At 41.0% G+C, this 27,046-nt stretch overlaps 1 protein-coding gene across 1 annotated transcript in view; it reads left to right on the plus strand.

Moving 5' to 3' along the window:
- CMYA5 (cardiomyopathy associated 5) overlaps positions 1-27,046 on the plus strand; it is a 104,129-nt gene that overhangs the window by 47,041 nt on the left and 30,042 nt on the right. Inside the window, exons 2-6 of the mRNA XM_027552949.1 lie at positions 3,257-13,496; positions 16,580-16,675; positions 18,274-18,507; positions 20,038-20,060; positions 24,529-24,647. Coding sequence (XP_027408750.1) covers positions 3,257-13,496; positions 16,580-16,675; positions 18,274-18,507; positions 20,038-20,060; positions 24,529-24,647 — 10,712 coding nt within the window. The remainder of the gene's footprint in view (positions 1-3,256; positions 13,497-16,579; positions 16,676-18,273; positions 18,508-20,037; positions 20,061-24,528; positions 24,648-27,046) is intronic.

Raw genomic sequence — 27,046 nt, forward strand, 5'->3', positions numbered from 1 at the left:
AGAATTTTCCACAGTTTATTGTCTGGTTCTAGGTGAGCGATCACACCATCGTCATTATCTGGGTCGTGAAGATCTTTTTTGTATAGTTCTTCTGTGTATTCTTGCCACCTCTTCCTAATATCTTCTGCTTCTGTTAGGTCCCTGCCATTTCTGTCCTTTCTTGAGCCCATCTTTGCATGAAATGTTCCCTTGATATCTCTAATTTTCTTGAAGAGATCTCTAGTCTTTCCCATTCTATTGTTTTCCTCGATTTCTTTGCATTGACTGCTGAGGAAGGCTTTCTTATCTCTCCTTGCTATTCTTTGGAACTCTGCATTCAAATGGGTATATCTTTCCTTTTCTCCTTTGCTTTTCACTTCCCTTCTTTTCACAGCTATTTGTAAGGCCTCCTCAGACAGCCATTTTGCTTTTTTGCATTTCTTTTTCTTGGGGATGGTCTTGATTCCTGTCTCCTGTACAATGTCACGAACCTCTGTCCATAGTTCGTCAGGCACTCTGTCTATCGGATCTAGTCCCTTAAATCTATTTCTCACTTCCACTGTATAGTCATAAGAGTTTTGATTTAGGTCATACTTGAATGGTCTAGTGGTTTTCTCCACTTTCTTTAATTTCAATCTTAATTTGGCAATAAGGAGTTCATGATCTGAGCCTTAGTCAGCTCCCAGTCTTATTTTTGCTGACTGTATAGAGCTTCTCCATCTTTGGCTGCAAAGAATATAATCAATCTGATTTCGGTGTTGACCATCTGGTAATGTCATGTGTAGAGTCTTCTCTTGTGTTGTTGGAAGAGGGTGTTTGCATTGACCAATGTGTTCTCTTGGCAGAACTCTATTAGCCTTTGCCCTGCTTCATTCTGTACTCCAAGGCCAAATTTTCCTGTTACTCCAGGTGTTTTCTTGACTTCCTACTTTTGCATTCCAGTCCCCTATAATGAAAAGGACATCTTTTGGGGGTGTTAGTTCTAGGAAGTCTTGTAGGTCTTCAAAGAACTGTTCAACTTCAGCCTCTTTACTGTTCCAGGGTATAGACTTGGATTACCGTGATATTGAATGGTTTGCCTTGGAAACTAACAGAGATCATTCTGTCACTTTTGAGATTGCATCCAAGTACTGCATTTCGGACTCTTTTGTTGACTATGATGGCTACTCCATTTCTTCTAAGGGATTCCTGCCCACAGTAGTAGATATAATGGTCATCTGTGTTAAATTCATCCATTCCAGTCTATCTTAGTTCGCTGATTCCTAGAATTATTGGTAAGAAACCTGAATTTAATCATGTATGTTTTTTTGAAGTGGTTTAATTTAATACTTACGCTTAGTGGTTTTTGAGCATAGATTTTTTTGTTGTAGAAAACTTGTGTTTAAGCCAGTCAGTAGTTTTCTATTTATATCAATCTTTAACTTAAAGGAAATATAACTGCTGAATTGGTCAGGCTGCTGAATTGGTCAGGGTTGGTAACACTGGAGATTTTAAAACTAAGCCTTGAAGAGTAGATAGAATTTAAATATGCAGGAAAGCTAGTTTTTGGTGGGGAAGAATTATAGATGGAGGAATGGCATGAGCATGGGGAGGTGGGGTGGTGTAAGAAAATTCCAGAAAAGAGTGCTGTGAAGTCCGAGACAGGCCCAATGGCATTTCAAAGGGAGACCCAAAGCCACCTACCTCTTGAGGGTTAGTCCAAGAACACCATCTCTCCAAACCAATTGAGTATGACCATGCCTAGGCTCCTATGATGGAGAAAGAAAAGGCAATCCACTCCAGTATTCTTACCTGGGATATCCTGGGACAGAGGAGCCTGGTGTGCTGCAGTCCATAGGGTCGCAGAGTCGGACATGACTGAAGCAACTTAGCAGGCTCCTTTGACCCAAGGATTGTATGGAAGACATGATACTTTGGCCACCCGATGTGAAGAACTGACTTATTGGAAAAGACCCTGATGCTGGGAAAGATTGAGGGCAGGAGGAGAAGGGGATGACAGAGGATGAGATGGTTGGGTGGCATCACTGACTCAATGGACATGATTTGAGTAAGCTCCAGGAGTTGTTGATGGGCAGGGAAGCCTGGCGTGCTGCGGTCCATGGGGTCACAAGGAGTTGGACATGACGGAGCAACTGAACTGAACTACATGCAAGGCACATTTTGTGTGTGTTACTGAATTAAATCCTCACAGCAATCCCATAAGGTAGATTCTATTGTGACCCCTGGTTTACAGATCAATCAGGTACAGCACAGTAGGCTGCTGTTTTTTTGTGGTGTATCTGTATTCACTATTTTTCCTCATGGCCCTGACTCACAGTTCCTATGATATACTAGACAGTGAGTTATCTAATTGAAACAGAAATGTATCAGGTAGGCGTAGGGTGGAAGTGGATACTTGGAAAGAAGGGCAGGTAAGGATCAGAGAGTTAAGTATCTTGAATTAATTTTTCTACAGGTATGAGGCATTTACTGACATTTTTGAGCAGGAAGTGGCATGATGACCATTTTTAGTAAAATTGGTCTGAAAAGATAGGCAGAATGAATTGAGGGTGTGAGGAGGGTGGGAGGTAAATGTGATATCAGCTGACCAGTTAGGAAGCTAATGAAGTAGTCCATGGCAGAGTGATGTGATAAAAAGCTGGGTCACAGTAGTGATAACAGTAACACGGAGCCACAGATTGAAGAGCCATTATGAAGGTCCTGGTGACTGTTGTCATGTAGATAATAGCAAGTCTGAAGGGCCGGAGGAGTCACAAGAGGCTCACTGTCTGATAGGGTGATAGGCGAAGGTGGTGAATTTATTTTTATTTTTTTATTTTTAAATGTTTGTTTATTTGGCTGCACAGGGTCTTAGTTGTGGCATTCAGGATCCTTAGTTGGAGCATGTGGGATCTAGGTCTCTGACCAGGGATCAAACTCCAGGCCCCCTGCATTGGGAGCATGGAGTCTTAACCACTGGAGGACCACTGGGGTAAGTCCCAAAGGTGGTGAATTTAGCGTTAGCTTTTTTTTTTTTTTTTTTTACCTTTGCAGAATATTGATTTCATTCCAGTTTGGGATGTGTTATTGTATTTGGTATCCTGACTTCAATTCTTAGACTTTATTTTGTGTGTGTCCCGGTTTTCAGTATGGATGGCATCATTTATCTGTATATTTTAACTTCACATTAATCCTTTACCTAGTAAAAATGGGATCTTTACTTATTATTTAATATGTAATTAAGATGTTATTATTATTACTATATGTAAATTGTCAATAATATTATCATTTACTGCAGGTTATCAGACCAGGATGAAGAGGGCAAGACCGAGAAGAAATGTATCATATCTGACCCCTCCTTTTCCATGGTAACAGTTCAACAGGAAGATAGTGGTATCACCTGGGAGACCAGTTCAAGTAGGCCTTCCACTCCTTGGGCCTCAGAAGAAAGTCAGACGTCTGGTGTGTGTAGTCTGGAAGGGTCGACTCTGAATTCTCCTCCAGGAAATGTTTCCTTTATCTTGGATGAAGTTAAAAAAGTTCGGAAAAGAAAGCCTAAGTCAAAGCATGGCTCACCATCTCTGCGTCGGAAAGGCAACAAAAAGAGAAATTCTTTCGAATCCCAAGATGTTCCTGCAAACAAAACAAGTACTCCTTTAATTTCAGAAAGTCAGGAACTAACCACCCAGAAAGACAAGTCATCTACTGGCGCTTATGATAAGATGAGAAAAAAGAAGAGCACCTCAAGTACACCTCCCATTACGGGGGCAATATACAAAGAATACAAGCCCCTAGTGTTAAGGCCAGTCTACATAGGAACAGTACAGTATAAAATCAAGATGTTCAATTCTGTTAAAGAAGAATTAATTCCTCTGCAATTTTATGGAACATTGCCAAAGGGTTATGTCATTAAAGAAATCCATTATAGGAAGGGGAAAGAAGCATCCATTAGTCTAGAGCCAGAGTCAGGCAATCGTGATCTTAAAGTAGTTTCCAAAACAGGCAAGTCAGTAGCCCAAAGCATAGAAGATGTTAAAGTAAAAGAGCTTGCTCCACCCTGGAGAGATGCGTTCTCCAAAGGATCAAAGTCCCTGACCTCCTTATTCAGTCATGAAGATCAGAAGAAAACTTACGATGATTTTCCCTTAAGGGCTGCATCTGCCGCCCAGCACACAGCTTCCTCTCATACAAGTCATGCCATAGCAGAACGGGAATCACAGCTCAGCCCTCCTCGGGTAGTGCCACGACTGCTGGTTGATGAAGCAAAGCCCCGTGAAATGAAGCCTTCCTTTCTCACACCCGATACATCTGTAGCCGCGTTCCTGGAAACTGCAAAGGAAGAATCTGAGGCTGATTCACAAGAAATAGTAATTGCAGAGCCTGACTCTTCAGCCTCACCGCCTGTACTGGATGAAGTGAAGACGGAAGACATGTCTTCGGTTGACCATTCCATTTCACTAGAGGCTGAGAAGGGTTCTCTGGAATCAGGTGCACCAGGTCTGACAGCCTCTATCCAGGAAGATTTCAGCCCTGAGAGAGACAAGCTGGATCTGACTTCTCGGGAAAGGGTAGAACCAGTCACTGACCAACTGACCCCTCCTCATCTCATCATCAAAGGAGGGAAGGGAGAAACTGTGCCCGAGCCATCCATTTCTCTTTTTGAACCTCTAGTGTTAGAGGAACCAGAGAAGGAAGAAATAGAAATGCCTCTACCAATGGCTGCTACCCCTGAACCTGAAGATTCTAACTTAGTGGAAGAAGAGATCATAGAACTTGATTACCCAGAAAGTCCATCAGTTTCTGAGGAGCCCTTCCCACCACGCTTGGCCCCTGAAGTGGAGGAAAAAGAGGAGACCCCTCTGCCATTACTGACAACTTCAACACCTGAACATGTCACCTTGCCTGAGGAAGAAAGAGAGGAAAATGAGTCTGTTTCTACTGATTCTGCTTTTGTGTCAGAGTATTCAGCCCCACGGGATTGGAACTATGAACTAGAGAAGCAAGAAGCTGAGCCAGTTTCTTTACCTCATGTGAAAGCTGTATCTGAACATGCAGTTTTGTCAGAAGAAGAGGACGATAAATTTGAGCCTTCTTCCCCAACTTCAGCTTCTATATCTGTCTCACCCTCCACAACTGAGAAAACTCTTGAATGCCAGTCCCCACTGTTTTCAGCAGTTACACCAGAACCCATGATCCTGTCTGGAGAAGAGGCCTCAGAAAGTGGGCATTACACGCCGGATTCCACATCTGCTTCTGAATATTTAGTTCCCTCTCAGGCAACAGAAGAGTCACCAAAGAAAACAGTAGACCTTAAGTCCCCATTAAAGTCACAGGGTGTTTCTGAGCCCCTGATTCTGTCAGAAGAAGAGAATGAAGACCCTGGGCTGTGTTCCCCAGAGGTGGCCTCTCTTTCTGAACGTTCTGTCTCACCACACACAACTGAGGGGACTTCTGAAGGCCAGGCCCCACTGCTTTCAGCCGTGACATCTGAACATGCCATCCTGTCAGAAGAAGAGAACCTAGGAAATGAGGGTGTCACACGAGATTCAGCACTGACCTTCCAAAATGCAGTCCCACCAAATGTAAGACAGGAATCCCCAAAGAACATAATTGATGATGTCTCCCTTTTGAAATCAGAAGGTGTTTCTGAGCACAAGACTGTGTTAGAAGAAGAGAAGGAAGACGCTGGATTCTATACCCCAGAGGTGGCCTCGTTACCTGAAGGCTTCCTCCCACCATCCACAACTGAGGGGACTCCTGAATGCCAGGTCCCACGACTTTCAGCTGCCCCACCTGATCATGTGGTCCTCTCGGAAGAAGAGACGGTAGAAATGGAGCGGTACACACCCTCCTCCACCTCTGCTTCTGAACTTTCAGTACCACCATATGCAACACCCGAATCACAGGAGGAAGAAATTGTCCACACATCCCCTTTAAATCTAAAAGGTTCCTCCTCCCCCATGATTTTCTCAGAAGAAGAGCAAGAAGACATCGGACCTTTTTCTCCAGACTCGGCTTTTGTGTCAGAATTCTCATTTCCACCCTATGCAACAACAGGGAAGAGAGAATTTGAGTGTGATTCTCCAATATGTTTAACATCACCGTCTGAACACACTATTTTGTCCGATGAAGACACGGAGGAAACGGAACTTTTTTCTCCAGACTCAGCGTCACAGGCTTCCATCCCACCATATAGGATCCCAGAAATGAACAAAAAGGAAATTGAGCCTGATTCACTGTTAACTGCAATGGCTGCATCAGGATATCCCCGCTTCTCAGAAGCAGATGAGGAAGAAATTGCGCCAACGACGACTACACCTGTTCCTGAGCATCTAAGTTCATTACAGAAGCAAAGAGCTGAACCTTCGGTGTCTGCACCTGAAGACTTGAGTCAGCTCCCTTCAACAAATGAAGCAGAGAAAGCAGAAATTAAGCCCGATGCTCAAACAACATCAGCATCTGTATCTGAATATCTCATTCTGGCACAGAAGCAGAGAACACAAACGTATTTAGAACCTGAGCCTGAAGACTCGATTCCACCAAGTTTAACCAGTGATTCAGAGAGGGGAGAAACCAAGTCTAGTTCATCGCTAGCTGCAGCACCTGCAGTAAAGGAAGTACCCACAGTAAAGGAAGAAACCAAACCTGTTTTGCCAGCATCTCAGTGTTCAGTTTCACCTGATTCAGTACATGCAATTAAGAAAGAACAAGAACCCCAAACATCCCTCACTCCAAAATCTGCAGATGAACAGATGGCTTTGTTAAAAGTTGAAAGTAAGGAAGAAATTGTGCCTGATTCTCAAGAAGCTATAGCACATGTATTGCAGGATCAAGAAATGGAGCCTCAGCCTCCAAATGTCCCAGACTCTGGGATGAAAGATTCAGTTCTGCCTGACTTGGCAGATGAGCCAAAGAAGGATGTCAAACCCAATTTAGCTCCAACTGTGACATCTGAACTAGAACAGAGAAGGTTGTCAGAGAAGGAGCCTGAAGTAACAAAGCCATATTCACCTCTAAAGGAAACATCTTTATCTAGACCTGAGATTTCATCAGTGGTAAAAACAGAAGTGAAACTTGATTCTAAAGTAACTGGTACACCTAGAGTGCTGCGTTCAGCTTCACCAGGAGTGGAACAGGAAGTTGAGCATGGACCACCTGTACCAGAATTTGAATTTTCAGCTTTGTCAGAAGAAATAAAGAAAGAAATCGAACCCAGTTCTTCAATAACCGCAACATCTGAGACAAAGCATGATTCAAACTTAACCAAATTAGCAAAAGAAGAAATCCCAACAAATTTACCTCTTACCACCCCTATAGAACATCCAGTCTTAACAAAAGGAGAAAAGAGTGAATTAGGAAGTGGTTTACCACCTGTAGATGAGCATTCACTTTTTAAAGAAGACAAGGTAGCAATCAAAGCTAGTCCGTCTCCCACTGAAACTGCTGCATCACAATATCCAGCTTGGTCAGAAGTCGAGAAAGAAATTAAATTTGATTTACCTGCAAGCATATCCTCTATATCAGAGCATTCTGTTTTGTCAAAGGTAGAGACTGAAGACATTAAACCTGGGTTGGCAATAACCAAGACTTTGTCTTCTCAGCATTCAGATGTATCAAAGGAAGCAAGGGTGGAAGACAAACAAGATCTTTCATTTCCCACAGTTCTCGACTCTGAATATTTGGATTTATCACAGAAAAAAATTTCTGTGTCTGCCTCAGAGATGTCAGGACCTGAACATGTGCCTTCGCTCAGCCTAGGTGGTGAGATAAAGAAAACAGAAACTGAACTTCCTTCCTCACAGAACATGTCACCTGCACCCAAATATATAGTCCCAAAAGGCAAAGATGAGGTGACAGCAAGTTCTGTTCCTGAGTTGAAACATTTAACATCAGAAGACTTAGCTTCAACATTCTTAACCTTCAGTGGTGATAAGAGGGAACAGGCAGTAGAGACACCCTCTGTAATTCAGGGAGATTTCCGGTCAGAAAAAGCAGGTCTTGCTCTGGCACAGCTGTCTTTGGAACCTGAGAAGAGAGACAAGACACATCCAGTATCAGAATTCCCTGATACTGGAAATGCTGGCTCAGAATTCGCTGGTGATGTAAATAGGCAAAGTGGATCCATACAGACAGAACATATAAAATCTCCCCTACCTGAAACAGAGAATTCTGCCTTAGAAAAGGGCCTACCCGAGCTCAGGAGCAGAGGAGAAGGAAAAGAGGAAAACAGGGAACTCCATGTGTCAACTACAGTTCCCGAAATTTCGGAGGTGTCTTCATACCTTAGGGAGGAACCTCAGATTCAAGAAATGAAATCTCTCTCTGCTAAGGTAGTTAGCTTAGGATCAAGGGAAGCATTTACCTCTCAACTTGAAGGAGACAGCCTAGAAGAATTTCAGTCACACACTTTATCCTCAAAAGGATTATCAGAAGAGCTAAACCGTTCAGCTGACTTTAAAAAAGAAGAAAAACAAGAAATAAGCCCATTACAGCCAGCAGGAAATTTGAAGGCGCAAGAGACAGAAGATACTGTAACTAAGCCAAATGAAACTGACCAACCAAATTCATTTCATGTACTGCAGAGTATAACAGAGCCATCAAATATCACTTCTTCTGACCTCTTCGTGCAACAGAAGCCTGAAGAAGCATTTGTTTCAGATCAAGCTGCTACATTACCTGAAATAAGCAGGTCTTTTGCAGATAAACAAGACCTGGGTATTAAACAAGTTTTGTTTATGAAAGAAAATTTGCCTTTGGAAGAATCAAAATTATTTATGACAACTGAACCTACAAATGTTAGAGAAACACACATGAAAGAGGCCCTTATTTCTCCAAAGGATGAAAACTGGATGCTGAAAGAGCCAGAAGGAGACTTGGTAAGTCATCATGAAGAAAGAGCCATGGAATCTGTGCAGCTGGATCATTCTGGTACCAATGATCTGATGACAGGGCAGCTCAAACCTGCTCTGCCAGAGAAAGATCACATGCCTGAAATCAGAAAGCAAATTCTGCCACCTTCTGCAGAAGAACCTCACATAGCATTCCAAGAACCAGTGTCTACTCTCGATACCTCCCGTGATAATGTAGAGACCTTAGCAACTGAAACTTACTCTTCTGAAGACATAAAGCTGGCCCCCAAACCAAAATCTTTAGTTCCAGCTGGAAATGTGGAGAGAAGTGAGGCAGAAGGGAAGCAGACCCTTTCTTTTGTTGGGGGTGAAAGTTTGGTAGTGGAGAAAGCAAACACAGAAATTTCCAGGCCTTGCAAAGAAGGCAGCCAGGAAGAAATCAAAACACCTTATGAAGGAGGCCTCCAGAAACCAGTGTCTGGCCCATCAGTGGAACAAGTCAAATCAGAAACTCCTCCCTCTCTTGTCAAAGCTGCCCGTGCCTTGGCTGAAGAGGCAGAACCTGCACTGGGCGTTGAAAAAGAAGCACATGGCCGTATATCCCCTTTGCCTGGAGAGAAGCCATTAGAAGAATCCAACGTGGTTCAGCCAAAGGTTGCAGATGATGCTAATGAGAGAGGGAAACCACCATCCGAAGTGAAAGCACCCACACAAATAAAACCACTCTCCTCAACCCAAGAAAATGAAGAACCTCAACCCCTAGAGTCACCTGAGGTGATACAAAAGCCGCCCAAGCAGCAGAAGGCAGTGGAGCCAAGCATCTCTGAGGAAAAGGGAAAGAAAGGAATTTCATCTTTCACATCATGGGTGTCCAGTTTCTTTTTTAGATCAAGCACTCTAGATAACAAAGTTGCTGAAAAAGAAGATTTAGAAGCTCAGCCCAGCCCATCTGAAGAAAAAACAGTGACTGTGATAGATTCTGAAGGTCCTGCTCCAGCTGACGTTCATGGAACTGAGAAGCCAGTGAGTCATCTATTCCTAGAGGCCAAACGTGAAACTGCTTCAGAATCCGCAGGTTCTTTAGTTAAATCTGGTGAGCATCAAGATTTTAAAGAAAAACCTGCATTGTTATCAGATGTAGAAGTTTCGCCACAGCCAAAATCCAATTTTGAGGCATCTAGTGATGATTATGGGAAGAAAGAAGTCCTAGACTATTCAGGAGAAATGGACCTGACCTCAGTAGTTACTTCTGCTGATGGCGAGGGACATCTTAGAATTCAATCTGATTCTCCCATGGGTGAAAAATCCATTATGGAAGAAGCCAAAAATGCTGTTCCTCTTCATGTCACTGACAGTAAAAGACTCCAGAAGCCAGAAATCTCCCCTCGATCTAAATGGAATATTTCTATTCTTAAAGAAGAGCCAAGAAGTGATCAAAAAGAAAAAACACTCTTTTTAGTTGATGCAACAGATAAGGTACCACAACAGCCAGAATCAGGTTCATCTAGCTTTGCAAGTAAAGATATCACAGAGGAATCAGAGAAGCTGGAGTCAATAATTTTGCCAGGCGAAGAACCTAAAGGCAGTTTAATTGATCTCGGTGAAGACAGACTAGGGAAAGAGATGCCAAAACCCGTTTCCTTGAAAATTTCTGAAGAGGAAGTAAAACTCAGATCTGTTAGCCCAGCTGAGGAGAAAGGTAACTTGGGAATGAGATCATATTCTTTGGCAGAAAAGAAGGTGCTGGCAGAAAAACAGGAGACAGCAGCCCCATTAGAACATAGAGATATTAATGAAATAGAGAAGGCAAAAATTATACATGGGCGTAGCCCTGTTAAATTGGAAGAACCAAAAGCTGCTACTGTGCTGCAGCAAGTCTATCAAAATGAAGACCACAAAGAAAGATACAAAATTATTGAGGAGGAGAAAGGAGAAGAAAAAGAAGAGCGGTCACATGCATTTTCAGAAGGGAGGGAGCAGGAAATTCAGCTATATTCCATAAGTATAGCCGGGCATCCGCCTGAAGAGTCAGATATCTCTTTCCATCTTACTTTGGGTGAAACCCAACCATTTTCATTAGTTAAAACTACAGAAGCTGCTGAAACATTAGAAACCACGATCTCAGAGGCTTACTCTGAAATCAGGGAAACAAAGGCAGTAGGAAGTCAACCACATCCATTAGAAGAACGTGAAGTTTTGGTGGAGGAAACCAAGGCTTTCCTTCCCGTGGATCTTCCTTATCATGATGAAATAAATGAGCCCTCTTTACCTAAGGAAGGAAACCTGGTACTGGAAAAGTCAAGCAGGGATGTGGTGACTCACAGTGAAGAAAAGGGACAGGTCATAGTGTCAGAGCTGCCAAAAGCTGGCTCAGTTGGTACCACAGAAGAAAGTAAACAAGGCTCTCCATCTAAAGAATCTGAAAGGATTTTAGATCGTCCTTTTGGCGAAACAAAGAGCTTAGAAACACCTTCATATCTGTTGTCATCTGTGAAACCTCAAACACTCACTTCAGAAGCATCTCCAGAAGTTAGTCCAGAGAAGAAACAAGAACTACCATGGTCAGAAGTGACTCCACATAGGCCTACAGTCCATACTACTCAAACATCTAAAGATCAAACGTCTGAAATGTTTGAACAGCCTGTTCTTGTTTCAAAACACCACTTGGAGGCTGTAGAAGATTCCCAAGTATATGAACCATGCCCTTCAGCAAGCAGTAACTATGCTCAATTTATTACTAATGCATCAACAATCAGTGCTGATGAGGTGGTTTCTAAGGAGCCTGAAGACACAAGCGTAAGAGATGAAGAATTTACAGTGACTAGTAAGCCAGCTGGACTTTCTGAAGAGCAAAAGAGTGCCTTCAGTATCATTTCTGAAGGTTGTGAAATACTGAATATTCATGCTCCTGCATTTATTTCTTCAGTTGATCAGGAAGAAAGTGAACAAATGCAAGATAAGTTAGAATATTTGGGAGAGAAGATCTCATTTAAGCCTATACTCCTCCGTGATGAGAGTGAGGAAGTTGCTTGCCATAAAACACTACAGAGTAAGTTAGAAGATTCTGATATAAAAGTTATATCATTGAAAGAAGACCAACAAAAGGAAATTCATACAACCAAAGAGGAGATACCCACAGACTCAGAAACTGGTGATTTAGCCTTTAATCAGCCCACAAGTCCTGATGAAGAGGATTACTTTGAAAAATATACATTGATTGATTATAACATCTTCCCTGACCCAGAAAAACAGAGCGCTCCATGGAAATTAGAGGCAGGACTATCAAAAGAAGTTCCAGAAGAAACTGTCTCTTTCCCAGAACATTCAGAGGAAGGTGCCCTAGAACATGAATATGACTTGGTGAAATTAGATGAAAGTTTCTATGGACTCGAAAAGGACTACAGCAAATTATCTGACCCAGAGACCCAAAAGTCTTTGGTTATCCAAAAATTAACAGACAGAGATGCTCCAAAGAGCACAGACAGAGACGTGGACTCAAAGTCACCTGGGATGCCTTTATTTGATGAAGAGGAAGGAGTTTTGTCACGAACCCAGATATTTCCTACCACTGCAAAAGCTATCAATCCTGAACTTCTGGAGGAGCCACCTGCACTTGCATTTTTATACAAAGATCTATATGAAGAAGCAGTTGGAGAGAAAAAGAAAGAAGGGGAGACAGCTTCTGAAGGTGACAGTGTGAATTCTGAAGCTTCATTTCCAAGCAGAAATTCTGACACCGATGATGGAACAGGAATATATTTTGAGAAGTACATACTCAAAGATGACATTCTCCATGACACATGTGTAACTGAAAAGGACCAAGGCCAAGGTCTCGAAGAAAAGCCAATTGATAAGGATGATTCATACCAACCAATAACTGCAGAAGGGGAAATTTGGGGCAAGTTTGCAACTATTGGCAGGGAGGAGAGTCTGGAAGAGAAACAGAAAGCAGCTTACAGGGAAGGAGAATCAGTAGGCCACATGGAGACCCTTGACAATGTAGCCATGCAAAGGAAAGCTCCCATCACTGAGGAAGTGAGAGTGGTTACCCAGAGGATAAGCTATGCGGTTCCATTTGAAGACACTCATCATGTCCTGGAGAGAGTAGATGAAACAAGCAGTCAGACTAATGAAGCAGCAAATGCAAACCCAGAGGTCAGTCTGAATGTCCCAGTGCAAGTGTCCTTCCCAGAGGAAGAATTTGCATCTGGTGCAACTTGCATGCAAGAAACACTGCAAGAAGAACCTCAAATAATGGTTCCCCCTGAGCCGAGTGAAGACTGGGTCCGCAGTAGCCCTGTTCAGGATGAGTATGAATTTGCTGAATCCCTGAATTATGAAGTGGTTACTCAAGACACTCTATCAGAAGACCTGTATTCAGAGTCCACCCCTGAAGATGTGTTATCTCAAGGGAAAGAATCCTTTGAACATGTCAGTGAAAATGAACTTGTGACTGAAGCAGAACAAAGAAAGTCTGCTGAACAGAAAGAGTTGGACATAGAGATGGCAGAACAAGACCAGTTACTATCAGAGTTGGTCACGGAGAAGGAACAAAAGGAAATGAAAACATCTCAGATTGACACATATTGCTACACATGCAAAAGCCCAATTTCTGCTGTTGACAAGATGCTTGGCACTCACAAGGACCATGAGATTTCAACCCTTGATACAGCTATAAGTGCTGTAAAGGTAAATAGATTTTAAAGTGTAGAAGTGTGTAATCATACGTAGACAATCTGTTTTCTCATTTTCTCAATTTACAAAATGACCAATATTTGATACATTCATCTTTAGGCATAATAGTCTGAAAAAAACCTAAGAATATTTCCCTAGTTATTTAGTTAACATCACTTTGACAGGCATTTATTGGGTACATAATATGTGCCAGTTTTTTTCTACATTCTCTGTATACCAGGATAAATAACTGGCATTCCCAGTTAACTGTCTTTGAGGTCTCTTATTTTATAAAAGTAACCCTTAACATTATCCAAAAAAGAAATAATTTCAAATACAAAAATACATGTTAGAGTACAGAATGCAATTTATTTTCTATTATCTACAGTATGATCCTTTAAAAATACACATTATATCATATTAAACAATTTTATTGCAAGTTTTATAAAATGTTCAAGATAGACATTTAAAATTTTTATTTTCTCCACATTTCTTCTTTATTTATAAAATTGATGGTAGAATTGGAAAGTTTTTGCATTCCTTCTGGCTATGTCTATAGACTCCCAATGTTAGAAAGTTAGTCATAACACCTATCCTTATAAATATCTTACTTCTTAGAAATACTATTGGAACTCAAACACTTAGTCTTTAAGATTCTCACCTACCTTTCAGTAGCCTTCTAACTGGAATCTCCACTCTTACCTCATCAATCTACTCTCCATGCAGTAACAGAATGATCTAAAATTCCAAGTAATAGCAAGAACTGAGCACTTACTATGGGCCAGGCAATGTATTAAGTTCTTTATATACAGGATATCTTTTAATTCTCACAAAAACCCTGTCATTGTCTTTGATTTGCAGGTAACAAAATGGGCTCAGAGAGCCCATCAAGTCCAAGGTCGTAAAAGACAGAACTAGGATTGGTGCCCAGATCTGTCTGATGCCAGAGCTCGTGCTCTTGATGTGCGCCTTTGTTACTCTGCTCAGGGCCTTCGTAACGGTGGCGGTTTTCAATACGATCATTCAGTTCGGTCACTGATCACTGTCAGATTCATTTTGATTCAGTAGGATAACACATTTGAATCTTAGATTTTTTGGTCTTTTTTCTGGAAAAGTAATCCTTCTCAACTTGTATTTTGTTGAAACTTTACCTAGTCAAGTTTGGGAATAGGCCGTGGTTCAATTTCTTTTTGGACTCTCAGGCATTCAGATGCATCAGCACCAGTGAAACATGCCCCGTTCTTTGATGACACTTGGTTTTGTTAACTAACAACTAGTGGGTACTGTCAGCAGAAAGAAGACTTTTTTTTCAGCCTTCTTAATTATGTTCTGTTTATCTCTGTGAGTTTTAGAAATTAAAAAAATAATTCTGTCTAAATCCTGTCAATTTAAACAAATTTCAGAAGCAGAGAGATATGATGTCTCCTGCTTTAAAAGCATTTTAAAGTTCTTTTTATTTTTTTCCGGACTTTCTCCAAAGAGTATGAACAGAAAGTGCAAAACAAATTGACTAAGCCAGAGACTTGCTTCGTTCATTAAATGGACTGTGAAGATTGAATTGGTTGGCACTTTTTAAAAATTAAAAATAAATTTAAGAAGTTGTCACTTGAGAATTCTGTAGCATCTTGTGAGTGGCCATCTGTGATTTTTCGGGAACTGACGGCTGCATTTGTAGATTGTCCAGGTCCTGGCTTCTCCCTCCACTCCATCCCTGTTTTGGTGGATTATCTTTTATCTGTCATTTATTTCTTCCATCACTCTCTTCCTTCCCTCTTTCTCTCTCCCTTCCTATTCCATGTTAAGAGCCGTGCTCATCATAGGGAATAAAAACAAAAATAAAGGAACCTGGACTTGTAGCTCCCCAAAATCAAACAGCATCATGGGAATGCAGTGTTCTGAGCGAGAAACCCTCTGGGAGTGAGTGAAATGCTGGAGGGGGACTGGAGAGATGGGGAAGGTATCTTGAGAAGGTGCAGCTTTGGTGAGCCTAAATAGGATAGAGTTCTTCTAACAAATCAGGGCAGGGAGGACATTCTAGAGACAGGGATTGCCTTCTAAAAAGGCACGTAGGTGAGAGAATCCTGGAGCCCTGTGAAGAAGAGGCAGGGGCGTGAGCAGGAAGCAGAGAACCAGATCCTGAAGGGACTTCCCACAATGTAATCTCTCCATCATTCTTTGGATAGTGAATCAGGCAGATGGAAGCTCTTTTATTCTGTGGTGTTAAGCTTTGCAGGATGCTGCTGCTGCTGCTGCTAAGTCGCTTCAGTCGTGTCCGACTCTGTGCGACCCCATAGACGGCAGCCAACCAGGCTCCCCCTTCCCTGGGATTCTCCAGGCAAGAACACTGGAGTGGGTTGCCATTTCCTTCTCCAATGCATGAAAGTGAAAAATGAAAGTGAAGTCGCTCAGTTGTGTCCAACTCCTAGCTACCCCATGGACTGCAGCCTACCAGGCTCCTCCATCCATGGGATTTTCCAGGCAAGAGTACTGGAGTGGGGTGCCATTGCCTTCTCTGCTTTGCAGGATAGATTACAGCTAACTTTATAACTAAGAAGTACTGTTGAGGGTCATTAGAATCTTAAGATCTCTTTAGTAGATAGTTTTCATTGTTGGGTATGCTAGATTTCAGGCCTGGTGACTTCTCAGGGTCATGTGAGGCAAGCACACCTGAAACCATTGGTGCAAATGTGAGGAGGTTTCTCAGATATGTTGGACCAGTTCAGAGAAAAGTCTGCTATCTAAGAAGAAAGACAATGTATAACAATTCAGGCCTTACTAAGGAGAAAGAATTCAATTCATAGTTTACTAAAACAAGTATACTTTGAATTCACCAGCTGACCAAGAAGGACCTTCCTCTTGCACAGGATAAAATAAACTGTTTATTGCTCTCACTCATAAGCGTCCTAATTGTTTATCAGACATTACCTATAGAGTCAATTTAGATGAAGCAGCAAAGAAAATTTAAGTTGATTTGTTTGTGAACATGATATAGTGTATCTCTACCAAACATACAAAATTTATAAGGAAATTGGAACTCTCTGCTTGAAGTTCTTTTCTCAAATGTCATATACTAAGGATAGCTTCATTCTTTTCTTCAGGTTCAATTAGCAGACTTTCTAGAAGATTTGCAAGAAAAATCCTTGAGGATTGAAGCCTTTGTTAGTGAGATAGAATCCTTTTTTAATACCATTGAGGTAAGTTACCTTTTCCTTTTTACTTTATCCCAATTTGCTTACAACATCACAAGTAAATAAAGCTAAAATGACCTGAATTGGGGTTTGTGTGTGCATTTGTGGTTTTGCCATTGTTGGTTTTGTTCCATTAAAAGTAGTCCTTAAATCTTCCTTCTGTGTTATCAGTGAGATTACTTCCTGTCTAAGGATAAATGATGTGCCCTTAAAAACACATACACATATATAAATAGGGTACCAACTATGATAGGGCAAACGCTTTACATGCTTGTCCAATTTGATCCTTACAGCAACCATATGAAATGGGAGTTATTGTTGCTCCCATTTTATAGACAAGAAACTGAGATTTAGAGTTAAGTATATTACCCAAGTCATAGTAAGTTGATAGCCAAGATTGGAACTTACTTGCTCTACCATCCTGCCTTTCACTGGGTTGGCTCTGCAGAGATGTTCTAAAGCATTGCCTGGTGTTCCATGCTAAGGACAGATGAGTGTCTCTCATGGTACCGCTGTCTTTGATGAGTTCATGCTGACCCTGCTCTCTCTTCAATGAAGGAAGGGTATAGGAACGCTCCTTTGATATATGAACACAGCCCAGACATCCTTACTTACCTTACATCCTTTTACTTACTTACATCCTTACTTACTTACTTACATCCTTACTTACATCCTTACATCCTTACCAATCAGTCAGGATTGACAGGCTTCTGTGGGAGGCTGGAGTGCAGTTTCCCCATCACTCCTCATTCTAGCTTGCTTGTGAAAGGTCTGCTTAACTCCTGTTGTAAATCAGTTAAGTGAAAGTGAAGTCGCTCAGTCGTGTCGGACTCTTTGCGACCCCATGGACCGTAGCCTACCAGGCTCCTAAGTCCATGGGGTTTTCCAGGCGAGAGTACTGGAGTGGGGTGCCCCTGCTGGTTATTTTTAGTGCTGTTGCTGGCCAACCTCCACTGCCACCAAAGTGTTCCTTTTAGACAGTAAATAATATGATCACCTTATCACTAGCCCTCTAGTCAGGAAAATCCTGTGGATGGAGGAGCCTGGCGGGCTAAGTCCATGGGGTCGCAAAGAGTCGGACACGACTGAGCGACTGTCACACACACTGGTCAGGACAGCTAAGCATCTGAGTTTGTCCAGACGGGCCGTGTGGTTTCTCTGACTCTGGCAGAAGGTGCCCCTTCCCTGGAGAGCATCTGTGACTGTGGCACCCTGTCCAGTATCCTCGCTGTTCCCTCCTCCACACTTGATTTTAGTAGAGTGGGAAAGATGGCACCGAACCCTCTTGGCTACCTGATCTTCATTCATCGTGATGCCAGGTTTTGTCACGTGGGAATGCAGGTGGGCAAGACTTCCCTACAGATATTTTTGTGTGTGTTTCATTAACTAAATCCTTCTCTATAGCCTTCTTACAGTGAATTCTGTTGCAGAGACAACTATGGCAAAGGAGGTTGATAGGCTGAAAATTCAGATTGTGTGCATCGTCTGTGATTCTCTTACCAGAATGCCCAAAATTAATTCTTTAAAAGGCTAGTATTTCTCGTAAAAAATACATGTACTTCTTTTTTCACTCAGAATTGGTTTTTTGTTTTTATTTTTTTTAGGAAAACTGTAGTAAAAATGAGAAACGGCTAGAAGAACAGAATGAGGAAATGATGAAGAAGGTTTTAGCACAATATGATGAGAAAGCCCAGAGCTTTGAGGAAGTAAAGAGAAAGAAGATGGAGTTCCTGCATGACCAGATGGTCCATTTTCTGCAGAGCATGGACACTGCCAAGGACACCCTGGAGACCATCGTGAGAGAAGCCGAGGAGCTTGACGAGACCGTTTTCTTGACTGTAAGCACCATTTCAAACAGATCCAGACACCTTGAACCCAGTCTGACCCAAGTCTATTTTTTAAAATTCAACTTTTGCTATTTCCTGAGATCATATATATCTCTCTGGGGAGTTTCTATAATTCTCATTTAAAAATTATTAGGGCATGCCAGATGCTCATGGAAGAGGCCCATCCAGTCCTTAAAGCCATAACACCCAGATCCAGCGAAAGGGTGCATGGAAGCCAGCCCACAGCATCATCTGTCCGTTCTGTCACAATGGATTGGTCGCCTTCTAAGAGGGAGGGAAAGCAGCCTGAAAACTTTATTTGTGCTATGCTGCCTGTGGGTACAGGCCTGATCTTGCAGTGCCCGTCCCCACTTCATGCCCTAATCTGAAATGACCTCTCAACCATGCCCTCTGAGCCTCACCAAGTGGAGAGTAACATTTTGGTACACTCAGCATGCAAAAGGATGAGATAGTATGACACCTCTTTTAGGTATCATGTTAATCTTTTTACAAGGGTCTTCCTGGGGACCAGATTCCTTAATTCAGACAAGTACCTTGTGCACAGGGAATCCCTTGGGTGCTCCTCCAATTTCGCCCAGAGGCAGCTCTTTGCTCTCCCAATTCCCTAAACCTGCAGTAGAATGCTGGTTCTCCTCAGAGCCAGGATTAACCAGGAGTGATGGCAATGTTTTCCTCCAGGGCAATTCCAGACCCAGTTGTCAACTCTGAGGAAAGCACCTTTCTATGATGAGCTGTCAAAGCTCCTCCGTCCTCCCAGCCCTTTAGTGAAGACTGGAGATGGAGCAAGGCAAAACCGGGCAGAAAATTTGGGTGGGATGGACGTGGCATCCTCAGAGGAGGGTGAAAATCATTCAGTTGCATTATGCTTAATTAAGGCAAAGCTTTAGTATTTTAAAATTAAGTACCTCATGTGCAGTATAACATTAATAAAGTGCTTTGTGTTCCCTAGGAACCTCACCTGGGTTTGATAAGAATATTTTCTTCTCTCTAGAAGAACAAGTTGTGAAAAAGAAAGCATGCTTTTCCTACTTATAAAAGTGATATATATCCAGTTTAGAAAATTTGGAAAATATAGAAAAGAACAGAGAAGGTATCATCTAGAGATAACTACTGATTACATTTTGTTCTCTCTCTCTCACACACTGAACACATTTAAGTCATTTTTCTTGCTTCAGAGAATTCAGTTCTGGAAACTAATCCATTTGTTAAAGAATAGAGAGCAGCAGAGCAGAGGCAACTGTTGCCACTTTGCTGATGGTAGAGAGTAGACCTAAAGCCCCCTCCATCCGAGACCCCGCTCCCCACCCCTTCTGAGCACTAGTTCCTTTGCTGCGTGGAATGAAGCCCCCCAGAGGAAACAACCTCAAAGGTAGCTGAGGAGTGTAATGATTATTAGAACGTACACAGTCTTAGCGCTCTAGGTCGGTTTTTCTTTATGGTTGTTAACTAGTTTCTCTCTCTCTCCCCGCTCCCCTTCCCCTCTCTCAATCTCTCTCTCTGTCTCTCTCATTCCTCCGTAAGTCGTTTGAGGAAATCAATGAAAGGTATAGAAAGCGTGGCTCAATGTAGTGGTGGCCGAGAACAGCATGACTGTGTGCTTTATTTTTAATATTTTGATGCTTTATAGAAAATGAGCTGCCAGTTAAAAAAGACATACATTTAGTGAGCTCCTGGGTTTGCACTTTTAGCTACAGCACTTTTAAAAGCTAAATGAAAGCTTTTGAAAGAAAACTGCATGTGCTTTAGTTAAATAACAATTATCATAATGTAGATTTTTAACTGCTTCCTTGAGATGTAGTCTGTATTTCCAACCTAATCTAGACTAGGCTATCTTTTCAGTCACTGCGTACAGAACATTTTGTATATGCTTCGACTTAATTGGTTATATATGAGTATTTGAAAGGATCATTCATATCTGCCTTGAGCAATTTGATGACTTATGTAATCTTTAATGGAACGTTCTCTCATTTTCTCTTCAAAAGACAGGCATGCGTTTATCTTCTCTTTCTGTTCCGCTCACCTAAATGAATCTTCTCTTGATTTTTGTTTCATGTTTGTTGTTGTATTTAACACTCAATCTAAGAGAAGTTCTTCATTCATTTAAAAGGCAAAACACTCAACAAGAAATCAGGAAGTGTTGTTTATAAAAACACATAACAATAAATCTTTGTTTATCTTCTGAGCATCTGATAATGAGATGCTCATACTGATCTGACTCATTTTCCTTTCTGCCCCATAAACAGGCTTGAGGTCTTTCCTACAGGCTGAGCCTAATGTTTTTTTTGTTTTTTTAAATCAATTTTACCCTTTTAATGTAAATTTCTAAAATTGTGAATATCATCTTCAGTTTGCTTCATTCAGTCTCAAATTGTAAAATAGCATAAAGTGAAAAATCAGGAATTTGTGATATGTTAAAATATAGAAAAATGGTTTTCAGTTAGAAACCTGATTTTTTAGATGAGAACCACACAGATGAATCCTATTTACCTGTTAAGGAAATCTATTCAACAGAATATTGCCAATATGTACACATTTCTTCCATAACTTAATCACAATTAGTAGGAATAAAAAGATATGGGCAAGGAAATAGACAATGAAAAAATTGATAACAAGTGTATAATGAAACTAAAACTTCCCCCTTAACATTTATGTTTCTTATCTACATTAGACTATATTTACAACTTCTGGGGAAAAAAGAATATTGCCAAAATGCTTCAAGAAAACAATTTGTATATTAATATTGGCAATAATCAATAAGGGTTTTATTACAGTGGCTCTGTTATAAATAGAAATACTCAGGGAGCTTTAAAAAATGCTGATGACTGAGTCTTCCCTCCTGAGATTCTGGCTTAACTGCTGTGGGGTGTGGCCAGGGCACTTTTAAAGCTTGCTAGGTGATTTCATTGCACAGGCAGGATTGAGAACCTCTGGTTTATAACAGCCTGTCCTCTGGCCCAGTGGCGCCACAGACTGGCTGTGCCTGAATTGCCTGTGTGGTACTTCCTGGAGCTCCAGCCCAGATCCACTACAGGAGTATCCAGCAGTGGGCCAGTTCTGGACCAGAACTGAGACCAGTTCTGACACACGAGCCAGAAGCACACTGTGCAGGTCTGAAAACTGATACCCAGGCCTTGCTCCAGGTTTTCTTTTTTTAAAATTACACACTTCTTCTAAGTATTATTGATGTTTATTTTTACCCACCAAAGTATATGGATTGAGAATGCCATTCTGTATGCATTGGACAGCATACAGGCATTTTTGCTTATTTATTATACTTCATCCGCTTGTGGAAGATACTAATCAGCAAGAAAATTTAGTGAATGAAAATTTGCAAATGCATTTGCCTTCAAAAATGCTATAGTTTCACTTTTTTTTTTTTTTTAGTTTCACATTTTTTACTTTTCTAAACATTAGAATATTAACTTGCTAATATGCATTGACATGCGTTTAATTCTAAATACCATTTCTTCGGTTTTGTGCTTGAACTTGTTCATCTGTGTGTCTTTTTAATTAATTTTGATCTCATTGTCCAATTGGCAATGAGTTAATCTTTGCTAAAGCTGCATGTTGCCAAAAGGAAAGTATACCTGGGATAACCATTATTTTTCTGTAAAGAAAAAAGATAACAAAATTCGAGATTTGATGAAGAAATATGAGCAATTAAAGAAAATCTTGTTAAATGTGCACACATGTGATGAAGATTGATTTTTTTCACTGAAATGAAACCTTTCAGGTTCTCATGATAACTTGTACCTTAAAGTCTCAATGTTATTGGTGTTCCTGTCTATGAGAAATGCTAATTTTCTAGTTTCTTCCCCTTGCTGCTTTTTCTCCCTCTCATCGTATTATATATCTAAAGGCAATGCTTGCATATTAAATGATTTTTCACAACACCAAAAATGCTTAAATTAAAGAATGCTGTCAAGCATATTTAGACTCAAAATTTGCATATTCTGAAAAACACATTTGCTTAGAAAATGCTGTTCTGTTAAGAGGACGCATGTTTTTTCTCTGTTTTGCTCTTTTGTGTTATAATAATGGAAGAGAGTCTCAACCATTTGTAGGACCTGCTCATAAAAAGACATCGGCTTGCCCTTAAACACACTGATAAATTTGAACAGATCAGTGCATAAGGGAAAATTCAAACATTCTACATGCTTTATCTATAGCTACAGCTTCTGTGCTGCGAAGAGCCCTCCATGTAGTCAGTGACACGTCCTGAGAGGGCTTAGTATATGCACGCGTAACCCCTCTTTGTTCATTTTGAGTCTATCACTTCCGCCCTCTGCATCCCTAAAGCCTTAATTAAGGTTCACGTTGCCTTCCCTCATCTAGAGCATCCTGGGGCCTCCCAACTGGCTTCACCACCTCTCCAGGTGCTGGAGATCTTCCCTCAGACTCATGCCAAGGTGCTCTTCTAAAATTCCCTTGTGTAAAACCTTCTGTGACTCTCCCTGCCTTAAAGGGCAAAATGGAAACTCTTGGTGGTCGTGAAAGACTTCCCAGTCAAGTCACAAATCACCTTTCTAGTTCATCTCTAATTGTCTCCATTTCCCAGTTCTCAAGGTCCATGGTCCCCTGTGGCCCTTGAGTGCGTCTTACTTTTTTATAGCCCCATGCCTTCATTTATGCTGTTCTCTCAGCAACACTCATACTCTCTTTGTTGCCTAGGAAACTCCTAAAGATCCTTTAAGACTCAGCAAAAGTTACCTCCTCTTTGAAGCCCCTGATGGAGCATCTCCCTCAAATCAGAAGATAGTGAATTTTATTATCCCTAACACTTGTAAGCATAGTGAGCACTCTTTAAATATTTCAGTTATATTTTATCATTTTTTCCACTCATACTGATAAATTTTCCAGACCTAAGATCCTGATATTCTTACCCGAAGGAAACCTTGTCCTCTTACTGATTCACATATATTTATGGAAAGCCTACTATGTGCCAAGAAACATGATACTGTAGTGAAACCAACAAGTCCTTTTTTGGCATGTAGATTATACTCAGGTGAAGTAGACAGACAAAAACAAATAGGTTGTAATGAGTTTGAGGAAACAGCACAACAAAGTAAGAAGCAGCAGAGGACTGGCCTCTCTGAGGGGCTGACATTCTAATAGAGATCTAAATTAAGTGAGGTGGGAGCCACACAGGTGGCTAGGAGAAGAAAGTTCCAGTAGCAAGTGAAAAGGCTTAGAGGTGGGTGTGTGCTGCCCAAACCCCAAAGTCCATGGAGTTCCTAATGGTTGACTTAATTTCTGGAACGTATTTTCCGTCCTCTTGAGTAAGGTACACAGAGGAGAGCTCCTCACCAAAGTTTAGGCCCTCATGCTAAAGATAAATGCTTCTGCAGTCCTTCCTTCCCCTGTTTCCCTCTTCAGAATCAACCCTTTTTTTAAGTCCATATTTCACCTGGATGCCAATGCTGAGTGCATCCCTCCTAATAGGGTCCTGAATATAAAGAAAAGTTAACAATTTATATACTGTGGCTTATTTAGTCTTTCGAGAATAGATAGACTTTATCCTTCTTTGTTGCTGACCCATAGCAGTGCCTGACACTTAGCAGATGTGTGTATTTTCTTGAAAGACTAAATGGCTAGATGTATAATATTGAGAGTTGAAAACAGCAAAGACATCACAAAGTATGTGACTTTCCAGATGGGCTCTGAATCTTTTTTATCTTTAGGGAATAAAAACAATCATTCAAGTGTAATCATTTTTAGAACTAACTTTATAGAGGCAAAATTAAGACTGTATAATTCAATGGAATCTGTTCAATTTAAGGATATAGGAATGAAGTTTCTAATATTACCAGTTGCACTAAAGAATCCTATGAATAGATTTTAGACATATCTTTCCAGATTTTGAAACATTTAAAAACCTTTTTGGCTACAATGCCTCACAAAAACCACCACCACCAAATACCAACAATAGCTTCATTTTGAATAATTGTTCTTAGCTTTCATTATGTATATGTTAATAATTTATTGACTTATACAGAATTATTTTCCCAACAGGTTGCTTTCTGCAATGGAGAACACTGCTTCTTTAGAGAAAATGCCTGCTGCGTTTTCACTTTTTGAGCATTATGATGACAGCTCAGCAAGAAGTGACCAGATGTTAAAACAAGTGGCTGGTAGGAACTTCGATATATTAATTACCTCACTGAAATTTGGCAGTTATTTCTTGTTTGTTTTGTAAAGTTTTTGAAGCTAAGGAATTATAACTGGAAAAGGAAAAATCTTTCTTGTAAGAATTTAAAGCTAGATTCTGAAATAAACTGTGAGACTAGCATACCATTTCAGTTATAAACGGCATTTCCATTTGAAGCTTTGTGACTGTGCTGGAATACTGAGGAGGTGGAAGGACGGAGCAGTGGAATCGAAGGGTCTTCTCTCTTTTTTTCTCAAAAGAAGATTTCTCTCTCTTAGAGATTATTTGCTTCACATCAGCAGCCAGGTATAGAAGGAAAGAGAAATCAAATATTTTCATATATGTTGTACAGGTTTTTCTTTCGGAGTGGCTTTCTCCTTTTCAGTTGAGTTATTTTTCCTTTTTTCCAAACTAAACAGATTAACGTAGAGAACTAACAGCTCAGCATCATGCTCTGTAGCCAGGAGCCTCCTCCTGCTCAGCTGTCAAAAGCATCCTGCCGACTCTTCAAAATATTTTTTAATGTGCTATTTTAACAAACAAGACAATGAAATTTATTTAGATTTTTTTCAAAGCTGCTGTGTTTCATTGAAGTAACCAAGTTTCACTAACTGTAAAATGTACTTAGACGCCCTCTTTAAAAGATGCTATAATCTTGCAAAGCAAACCATAAAGACAATTTCTGTTTTTAAATTGAGGATTAACTTTTATTCCTGTTGGGAGAGTTTTAATTTAGTAACTAGTAAAAATCTACTGTGTCTTCAAAAAAACTGAAAAACAAAAAAGCCCTCCCCCCAGCCCCCAACACTATATAAAATGAAAAATTCAGTTATTTGTCCTAATGGATTTTCTTTAGGTATGTCTCAGAACAAAGGGGTATTTTCTTATCATGTCTTTAAGAAGCATTTGAATGGAGCCAAGATTGCAAACCAAGAAATTCTGGTCAACAGAGTAGCTCTTTTATTTTTAAGGGATTCTTTTTTTTTTTTAATTTATTTATTTTAATTGGAGGCTAATTACTTTACAGTATTGTAGTGGTTTTTGCCATACAGTGACATGAATCAGCCATGGATGTACATGTGTTCTGCATCCCGAACCCCCCTCCCACCTCCCTCCCCATCCCATCCCCGAGGGTCATCCCAGTGCACCGGCCCTGAGCACCCTGTCTCAAGGACATTCTTTTGAATCTGATGGGCAGTGAGGGGGCATTTGTACATGGCAGAGGTCACAAAGTGTCAGTGGTGCATTCACAAACAGTACGTGTGGCCGTCCCAGTAGTTCCAAGCTGCTGGGGGGCACTGGTCTCTGAGATACGAACACCGCACATTGCGCCTCTGCTTCAGAGAGTATAGTGAGAAACAGAGCGGCCCTGACGGTTCTTCCCTGCTTACGTGATGCTGGGCAGGGTGGACACTGTTTCTGGTTGGACTGTCCCTCTAATCTCACAACTCTAGGAGACAGGTTTTATTGTTATTCCCATCTGACAGGTAAGAAGATAAGACAGAACAGAGAATTGTTTCGCTTATTGCTCTAGATACACAGCTGTTGAGGATGTGTGTGGCGGGGGTGTTTGGCTTTCAGAGTCTCTGCACTTGATCCACTGGTCTGCACCAAAGAGGCTGAGTGTATTGCTGTGAAAGGGGGGATAACCATAGATTCGTGACACCCCAAGGCTTCTTGACTCTGCTAAGAACTTTAAAAAAAATCATGTAAAATGAAATTGTCCATTTTAACCCTGCTGAAGCCACCATTGTACAACCATTACCACTAATCCAGCTCCAGAATTCTTTTCATTTTGCAAAACTGAAACTGTGTATCTGTTAAATAACAGTTCCTCATTCCTCCCACCCACACCCCCAGCCTCTGGCAACCATCATCTACTTCCTGTCTCTATGGATTTAACTACTCTAAGGACCTCATCTAAATGGAATTCTGCAGGACCTGTCTCTTTTGTGACTGGCTTATTTCACTGAGCATCATGTCCTCTGATTTTACCCCCGTTGAACCATGTGTCAAAATGTCCTACCTTATTAAAGCTGGATAAATCCCATTGTATGTCGACACTGCATTTTGCTTATCCATTCACTTGTTGATACCCTTCTGAGTTCCTTTCACCTTTTGGCTACTGCAGATAATGCTGTTCTCCTGGGGACTTTCTTGAAAGCTCAGTTGCGTGGGACTCTGTATCCACTACAAGTACTGAAATGCAGGCTGATCTAATGCTTAGCTCATTGAGCATGACAGCTCTTTATGGGCGTGCTCTGTCAGGCAGAGGGAATCCATGGGGGTGATGCCTTTGCCCAGTTCCTTAGCCTATGACTGGAAGCCTTAAAATCATTTTGCATTTTTGGCATCACTCTTACTCAAGTTTCTTACTCTAGA

The sequence above is a fragment of the Bos indicus x Bos taurus genome, chromosome 10 (assembly GCF_003369695.1).
Source record: "Bos indicus x Bos taurus breed Angus x Brahman F1 hybrid chromosome 10, Bos_hybrid_MaternalHap_v2.0, whole genome shotgun sequence".
NCBI classification, from domain to species: domain Eukaryota; kingdom Metazoa; phylum Chordata; class Mammalia; order Artiodactyla; family Bovidae; genus Bos; species Bos indicus x Bos taurus.